This window comes from Benincasa hispida, chromosome 5, assembly GCF_009727055.1.
Source record: "Benincasa hispida cultivar B227 chromosome 5, ASM972705v1, whole genome shotgun sequence".
NCBI lineage: Eukaryota > Viridiplantae > Streptophyta > Magnoliopsida > Cucurbitales > Cucurbitaceae > Benincasa > Benincasa hispida.
In genome coordinates this window covers 32,240,612-32,249,758 of record NC_052353.1, presented here as the reverse complement: position 1 = coordinate 32,249,758, position 9,147 = coordinate 32,240,612, and the positions used below count along the sequence as shown (strand labels likewise).

Here is a 9,147-nt window from a genome sequence, read left to right as displayed (position 1 = left end):
AATTAATTAATAGAATTTGAAATCAATGATTGAAATTGAGTATTTAATGAAAAATTAAGGTTAAAAATGTAAAATCATGAAATCTAGAGATCAAATTGAAACAAAATTCAAATCTCAAGAGTAAAATTATAACATTTTATAACTTAGAGGCTAAATTGAAACAAAATCCAAAACTTGATGATTAAATGTGTAATCAATTTAGGGATCAAATAGAAACTAAAGCTAAAATGTGGGGAACGAAAAGGTATTTATCTCAAAAGAAAAAAAAAATTAATTCAAATGCTATTATTTTTTAAAAACAACCATGAAAATTATTAGTTTTTTTAAGAACAAAACGTATTTAAATTAATAAACAGAAATATAGTAAATACAAGTATAGAAATATAAATATTACCAAGTGGAAGAATGGGTCCAAATCTATAAGATTATTTGGTATCTTTAGTTTAGTGTTTAATTTTGAAAATAAGTCATTTTGGAAAAAAATTATAATATTTAACGATGGTTCAAAATAGTTTTTGAAATATTTTTAAAGTATATTTTAAATCATTTTTATCAAGAGAGTTTAAATAAAAATGATGTTTTGGAAAAACACATATTTACATAATCTTTCCTAAATAAGTTTTAAATCTTTACCCTATAGTAAAAACAATAAAAATAAAAATATATGAAGATTGAACTATAACACTCCAGAAGTTTTTTATAAGAAAATTGCATTGTATGACAATTACATTTTAAAAAACCAAAGTCATGATTTCAATTTTTTTATTTTTTAATTGTAGGTGTGACAATCATATAACAATCATATGAAAATTACATAGAAATCAGATAGTAATCACATAATAATTACATAGAAATCAGATAACAATCAAATTTTCAAGAGAAGTTTTTTTGACATGTTTGCAAAAAAGCAAAACCTAAAGATACACACTCAATTTTCATTTTTTTTTTATTAAAGTTACAATTGCCCCCCCTTTTTTTTTTATATGAAGATTGAACTATAAGAATTGTGATTCTAGTTTAAATCTTCTTTATCTCTATTGTAAAAAATAAATAGAGTTTAATTTGACGGATAAATCACTCATTAGTATCTAACAAATTTCATTGAAGTGTTAAACTAAAATATATAAATCATAGTTTTATGACCTTTCTAATTATTATTTTTTAATGATATTTTCGTACTAGAAAAATATCTTAGAATCTGAGATTATTATTATTATTATTATTATTATTATGTTTAGTATCCTTATTTCTAACTCTTGAATTTGGAGAAATATGAGAAAAATAAAGACATGTTGATATGAATGGCTTCACCACCATTGGATCTGCCGATCTGCAAGTAAGATCAAATTCAACCAACCGTTTGTTTCAGCTCCTTCTTCTTCGCCATTTCTGCTTTCTTTTCTCCTCGCCGGCGCTGGTTCGCCGCCGGCTTCTCTCATTCCGGTGAACTTGAAGTGAATTGTAGTGGCATCAACCGTAAAAATCCCCCAAATTGAAGGTCATTTTCCAATCCACGTTATCTTCCTCCTTTTTCCATATCAAAATTCAGATTCCCATTTTGCCAATTCAATCTTCCATTCTCCTGTTCCTGCTGATTCTTTTTATCCAGCAGTTTCTACATTCACCCGTTTAATATTTCCTTGGGTTTTCTAGGGTTTACTTGTGCATTTTTCGGGATTGAATTTGGACTACGAATCGGTTTCTTGATTCCCAGTTTCTTTTGTGTTATTGGGCGGGGTTGATTGATTCTCCTTTTCGTTTTTTGGTAGAGCTATCTTGTTCGGAATTTGAAATCCGAGGCTTTGTATATTGTGAATTGTGAATTATCTGTTTTTCATCTAGAATTTTGCTTCTGAGATTTTCGATCATCTATTGTGTTTGGTCAATATATTTTTTGGGGTTTTCTTTTTCTTGGATTTTCTTGGGTTTCTTGTTAAATTAGCGTGTTCTTGGCCTTCCTATGTAATTCCGTAAGAAATGCCGAACTCCAATTTCCAAGACGCGATGTACGGTTCCGGAGTCATGAACAACGGTGGCCGGGATTTGGATAGCATTCAGAACCGAGTTGGCGACGAAGATGACGACATCAACGGCGGGGAAGAGTCTATAGATAACCCTCAGATGCGCTTCGAAGACTCTGGGGGAATGAGCGGCTCGGTCGCGGTAATGAACCGAGTCCAAGACGTTGTTCCTTCGGCGTATGTTTCCGGCTCTGATTACAACCCTTTGACTGGAAACGGCGGTGCTGACCAACTTACGCTGTCGTTCCGTGGGGACGTTTACGCTTTTGACTCTGTATCGCCGGACAAGGTTTGGTTTTCGATTGGGTGTCGATAGTCTTCGTAAATTGTGTATTAGTTGTGTAATTATTATTCTACTTGCTGAAGATTTATACTATTTGAAATTGGGTTTGGCTAATTTGCAAACAATTTGATGATTAGTGCTGGAGTTGTATGAAAGAGTTGATTTAGCCAAGACTCGATGCTTCTTTATGACATGCAACTTCAAGCTCGTTTTACAAAGATTTTGTTGTAATTTATTCAAATTGGGACCAGTTTTGCACAATATAATATTGTTGGTTTAAAGGATTTTCTGAATTATTAGAGAAGGCGAATAGTTAGAATTTTTTTTGTTTAGTTTCTTACGAGACTTCTCTGTATTGTTGGAACTTTTGGATGATGAATGGAAAATTTTGTTTCTTTTAAAAAATGATTAAAAAAGAAGGAAAAAAATATGTTGATAAATGAACGAATTGTGGGAGTTGAACTTGAGACTATGGTTGTCAAATTAGATTTAGGAAGGATTTAGTGCAAAGTCCACATATGCCATACCATACCATCTAAAGGTTTTGTTTTGAGGTTCAAGTACATGGGCACGAACATGAGGGGTTTTAAGTTTTTTCGTGGTTAATTTTGATAGGTGCAAGCCGTGCTTTTGCTTTTAGGTGGATATGAACTTCCTTCTGGTATTCCTGCAGTTGGAAGTGTTCCCGTCAACCAACAGGTAATGCAAACTATTATTTGAATGGTCCATTTTCCTGATATATTGGCTTAAACCATCTGCTATTCTTGATTTCCTACCACATTTACTTTTGTTCTAATTCTTACAGGGTACAGATGGCTTTCCTGTCAGGTCGGTTCAACCACAAAGAGCTGCTTCATTGAGTAGGTTTAGAGAGAAGAGAAAAGAAAGGTGTTTCGAGAAGAAAATTCGTTACAGTGTGCGAAAGGAAGTTGCACTCAGGTATAACTTATGAGTAGATATCAGTTTGTTTACATGTTAGAAGGTAGAAGTTAAGTCAAGGGAGCATAGAGAACTCCCTTCCTCTCACACTCTCACTCAGAGATCAAGTACAAAATTACCATAAAGATACTCTCTGCCAGACTCTATATTCCCTATCTCTTATCCTAACTAACTAATATGCTTTGGTCCAGTACAAACTGTGACATCATCCTACACGTCTCGTCCTTTCCTTGTTTACCAGCATACACCTTAGTGATTGGGCCTACCAGTATGTCAATCACAAGTAGAATGAACGAAGAACGATTGGATAACAGCAGGGATAGGATAGTATGGAACAGCTATATTATGATTACTTGGGGAACACTCAATCTTGGTCGTGTTCGAATGGGGTTTTCTGAAACATTAGGTTTTGAGGCAGGTGGCATTTCAATTTTAGATCTTCAGATGAGGAGAGGTCAAGGAAGTTTCTGATGTAGAAAAAATGTTTTATTGATGAAACTTAGGGGGGTGTTTTCTGTCGCTCCTCTTTTTCCCCCTTGTTTACTATTTCCTACCCATATTAAAGTACTTTGCATCCTAAATATAGACTATTATAACCCAGACTAAAAAAGTTCACACCCTAAACACATACTATTATAACCTACAGACTTATAATCCACAAACTATAATAACTAACTCAGTGTCCTAATTACCTCCTTGGAGGTTTTATAGATGTTTAATGGGCTGCTCATAGTATTGCAGAACTTTTACTTGAATTAAAGAAAATAAGAGCTGCTGATGGAGAGGAAGTTACAACATCTGAAAAAGATGGAAGTTCATAGGAATACCTTATGGTTTTCTTTGATCTTGTGAAAAGAAAACTATATTTCTAGTTACTTTCAGAAAAAGAAGAGAATTTATGGCTATGTTGATGTATGGCAGAAAACATATCTTAAGGTCTGTTCGTAATTACGTTTGGAAGGGTCGAACTCACGTTTAGAGTAATTTTAACTGTTTTACATGTTTGGTAAAACATGTTATTTCGTCATTTTTTAAACATCACTTCAATTTACTAGCTTTTGAAGCAGCTTTCCTAAAATTCTGCCATATTCTCTAACTAATTGTTTTAAATTACAATCCCATCCTTTTATATATCTTTTTTTCCTTCCACATCTATTTCATCCTATATTAATATATCAACAAAATTTTGACTGATTAAATATTTTTTATAACAGTTGTTTTCCTAAACTTTTATCAAATAGTTTAGATTAAATAAAATAACTTACAATTTAAATCACTGGTCCAATAAATGTTAAATGTTAATAAACAAATAATTTAAGTAATGTCTAATTTATTTGCTTTCTTATGTTTAAAATTGAAATTTACTTAACAATAATATATTTTATATGATTGCTAATTTTCTGAAAGCACAATTTCCAAATATTATTTTAAAAGTTACAACTATCTCAAACGAAGATGAGTGAACTTTAAAATGCATTTTTATTAGTTCAGAGTGGTTTCTGTTGCATGCAATTCAATGTGATATTTATGCATCATCCAGAGTATATAGCTGAATTAATTTATCGCATTATTCCCAATTTATTGTCTGCAGTGCTCGCATATGTTATTTATAATAATAAATAACAAAATATAAAATATGAAAAATTTTCAAGATTCTCCACTTTCTCCAAAATTTATGGGTTTTGCCCAATGTATGTGTCTTAAAAATCTACAAATGGCCACTTATTTATAGAGATTTTGGCAAGTAGGATGTGGCACATTTGAACATCAAGCATAGATTGTTGTATGATATATGACCAACACATGTGGTAATGGAAGGAGGACACCCTGCTGTTGACACTAAGTTTGGGCATCTATCTAACACATATTATAATATTTATAATACAGTTCAAGAATTTAAACTAGTTATATCAAATGCTAAAATCATTAAAGGAGAGAGAAGATCATTTTGTCTGAGACCTGTTCTAACATCTCTCGTCTGGACTCATCAGAATGCAGCGGAAGAAGGGCCAGTTTATATCCTCTAAAGCTATTGGTGATGAAGTGGGTTCTTCTTCAGTTTTGTCTCAGACTTTGGATTCTGGACAAGATGATGGCTTGTTGGAAACCTCGTAAGTATTTGTTAATCCAAGTCAAATTTTCTAACTTTAAATGACCCTGCTGGTAGTGTGAGGATCATCAGTGTGTCACTTTACTCTCCAACCATTCACTTTTCTCCTGATGCTGATAATATATGCTTGAGTTGCCAGTTAGTTTTGCTTTGCATCCAACTAGAATTTATATCAATGCTAGAAGGAATATAACAATGCTCAATTCTAATTCGTACTGGAACAACAAATTCATTGATTTGTTTTCTTTTTCCTAATATTGTCATCCATTATTCTTTATGCAGATGTACACATTGTGGAACCAGTTCAAAATCTACTCCAATGATGCGTCGTGGGCCTGCTGGTCCAAGGACTCTGTGCAATGCATGTGGGCTCAAGTGGGCCAATAAGGTTTGTTTGTTAATCTAAAATTAAGATTCCTTTAGGTGATATATCATCGTCCATGAAATGATTTACACTTATCTTGTCTTGGGCTGAAACCTGCACAATTTTTTGGAGCTAAGTGATGGGGGAAGGTATGTTGTTTAACCTTTAATTATCGAAAACATCTGTGCTAGGCGTGTGGTTTCATCTAGAAGATGCTTTCAGTTGGTTGATAATAGCTTTAAGTTATTTTTGCCGATCAGTTTTGGGTTTTAGATTTTCATTGGTTGGGAAGGAATACTAATACGAACCAGACCTTGAGAGTATTGAGGATTGCCTTTCGTTGTAGCATTAAAAATTTCGGGGTGGTTTTATGTCTACTTTGATATCAGTGGTATATTTGGTTAAAAATCACTTTTGGTCCCTAAGCTTTTATTAAAGAATTATTTAATCTCTCAACTTTGATTTGTAACGATTTAGTTTCTATACTTTCAAATTTGTAATAATTTAATCCCTATGTTTTCAAAATTGTAATAATTTAAATCGTATACTTTCAAATTTCTAAAAATTTAATCCCTATCATGAAAAATTTCATCAAACTTAATTGTCAATTTTGATTATGGTAACGACATAGTCTTTATAATTTATAAACAAACTTAACCCTCATCCGTTTATCTTTTTTAATTTTCTTTTAATAAGAGAACTTTTTCAGTGAACTCTTAATCAGTTTATCAATCTACGCATGTAAGAAATTTCATTAAATCTTAATAGTAAATTGTAAAGTACAAGTATTAAATTGATACTTATTAAAGTTCAGAGACTGAATTGTTACAAATTTAGAAGTAGAAAAATTAAATTGTGACAAATTTGGAAGTAGAGGGATTAAATATTAAAAATTTGGAAGTAGAGGGATTAAATTGGTACAAATTTATAACTATAGGAACTAAATTATTACCCAATACAAACTAATCTAGGGACTAAATACCAAAAGTGACTTTTAACCTACATATTTTCATAACGTTTATGGTGAAGGTAAAACTTGTTTTGGAGACAGTAGTTTCCATTTGTGGAATCTTCTGCTGTATGCCAGTAGATAGATTTGGATGCAATCAGTTGCCTGATGTTTAACGTTGTTCTTAACAATGAGTTCCACAGCACCACCTTTTGCCTTATTTAGTTGATAGTCAAGTTCATAAAGTATGTTGGTTTCTTTCCCACAATTTTTCGTATGAACTGTTAGATTGTGATTCACAGAGATATATTAGCTGCATTTTGTAGTAAACTAAATGTTTAATGACATGTCAATGAATTAATTACTTTCATCGAGGTCTCATTAGCAAACTTTGAATGCAACAGGGAATTTTGAGGGATCTTTCCAAGGTATCAAACACTGGCATTCAAGAACCCTCTGCAAAAGAGACTGAACAGGTAGACACTTAAAATTGAGTTAAGAAAGAGTCGGTGGTTAAGGCTCCATTTGGTAACCATTTCATTTTTTATTTTTGTTTTTGAAAATTAAGCCTATAGGCACTACTACCTCCAAGTTTTTTCCTTTGTTATCTACTTTTTACCAATGATTTAAAAAGCCAAGCCAAAATTTGAAAATTAAAAAAAATAGCTTTTAAAAACTTTCTTTTGTTTTTGAAATTTTGCTAAAAATTCAACTGTTGTACTAAAAAAAGATGCAAATCATCGTAAGAAAATGGTAGGTTTAATTTTCAAAAACTAAAAACCAAAAACTAAATGGTTACCAAATGGGGCCTAAATAAGAGCGGCTAATTCAAAAAATTAAAATACTTTTATGCATTTCGATAATGTTTTTGGTTTCTGTTGTCTTATTTCTTATTCTTTACTCTTTTAGAAATTTTCCTGATTTCCATTCAAAACTGACGGTTTTTAAAACATGGCTCTCAAACTGTTAGGGGTTAGGAAAGTTCCATCTTCCATTCGATGTGGAAACGTTAGTTTGTGATCTTAAACTCTCCCTTTTTTCTTATATCAGAGCGACGGCGAAGCTGCTAATGAATCCGATGCTGCAATTAATGTGGATATTCTCACTTCTAATGGTGATAAATAGGCTATAAACCACAAAAGGTAGATGTAAAAAAGTTGATTAACAGACTTTTTGCTTAGTGCTTGCTGGTTGAAGTTAGAGCATTCGAGTATTCCAACAAAATTATATGGAAATTCTTCATGCTCTGCTCTGTGCACTTTAGAGAGTATAAGAAGAACCAAAAACAATAAAAGAATTGCTTTCACCATTAGTCACCAATCATGTAGCTGAAAATAGATGGGATTCAGAGGGTGGGTGGTGAAAGATTTTGCGGTCTTCAATGGCCTTTTGGTCAAACTAGAAGAAGAAGCTTCTCACTTATAAGAAGCTCCGATCAAAGGCTGATGAGTTGAGTTGCCTCCACTTGATGATATGAAATTAGTAATGTTATCTTATTCTTCTTCTACAATGTCTGAAGATGTATATGCAATCTTCCCCATGTAAAAAGGGCAATTAAATACTTCAGATCACTTTTTTTTTTTTTTTTTTTTTTTTGCGCTCATTTTTACACCCTTATTTTTCATTTTCTTATTTATAGCCTAGAAGTAAATAATATGTAGTGTAATTTCTGACCTCTTACCAGGGGTAATTTAGTTACTTTGTATGTGAGGGTACAATAATTTCATCTTCTTGCTTTTCATCTTTCCCTTATGGTATGAGAAGTTGAAGATTCGTTGATGTATTCGTAAATGAGGACTCGACATTGATATTAAGAACTAATTGATGTCTCCGGCATATTTATAAATATCCAACATGAAAAAAAAAAAAATATCATTAACTATCCACTATAAATATCAATACCAATAACAAAATCTATAACTTGATTTGGCAGGAAAACAACTTTATTAGTTATTATATTTCTTATAAACTTTTTAGTTGACAGAAATGTGCGTGAATACATTGGTATTTTAATTTTGGTCATTAAATTTAATATGGTTATTAAACTTATACAAATGTAAGATCGTTAAGCAAAATAGAATGTACAATAAATTCTGCTCACTTTATTAAAAGATCAGAAAATATGAAACAAATTAAACAGGATAGCTAATGAATAGTTTAGATACAAGTGGCACTTAAAATACAATTCTAATACTTCCCTCCAGATGGAACCATAAATTTAGAACTCCCATCTTGAACAGCAAATAATCAATGAAGAACGAAGCAACGCCTTAGTGAAAATATCAGCAAGTTGAAGCTGAGACCGAATAACAAGGCAACAATTTGACATCTCCATGAACTATATGATATCTTGTGAAAAATCAGATTATTGATAATATGAATAGCAGACTCATTGTCATAGAAAATAATACTAAAGATAACAAAGAAGCTTGCATATTAGTTAACAACTGTTTCGACCAGATCAAGTCACTAGTCATAGTA

General features: G+C 31.8%; 1 protein-coding gene across 2 annotated transcripts; it reads left to right on the top strand.

Annotated features, from left to right (window-relative positions):
- Positions 1–1,257: 1,257 nt before the first annotated feature.
- Positions 1,258–8,457, top strand: LOC120077925 (GATA transcription factor 19-like). Of its 2 annotated transcripts, XM_039032035.1 has the most exons (8): positions 1,258–1,498; positions 1,976–2,310; positions 2,920–3,003; positions 3,110–3,243; positions 5,235–5,354; positions 5,636–5,741; positions 7,071–7,142; positions 7,717–8,457. In XM_039032035.1, the coding sequence occupies exons 2-8, from the start codon at positions 1,978–1,980 to the stop codon at positions 7,789–7,791; spliced, it is 924 nt and encodes a 307-aa protein (XP_038887963.1). In that variant the 5' UTR covers positions 1,258–1,498; positions 1,976–1,977; the 3' UTR covers positions 7,792–8,457. The 2 variants fall into 2 exon arrangements, with proteins under 2 accessions (XP_038887963.1, XP_038887962.1); XM_039032034.1 differs by having other exon boundaries at positions 1,259–2,310.
- Positions 8,458–9,147: the final 690 nt, after the last annotated feature.

What these genes read in the sequence shown, in the direction of transcription:
- LOC120077925 (XM_039032035.1), top strand. Translation starts at nt 1,978, where the DNA reads ATGCCGAACTCCAATTTCCAAGACGCGATGTACGGTTCCGGAGTCATG. An exon ending in GATGGCTTGTTGGAAACCTC is followed by an intron (nt 5,355 to 5,635) that starts GTAAGTATTTGT and finishes TTCTTTATGCAG; the next exon opens with ATGTACACATTGTGGAACCA. An exon ending in GGCTCAAGTGGGCCAATAAG is followed by an intron (nt 5,742 to 7,070) that starts GTTTGTTTGTTA and finishes TGAATGCAACAG; the next exon opens with GGAATTTTGAGGGATCTTTC.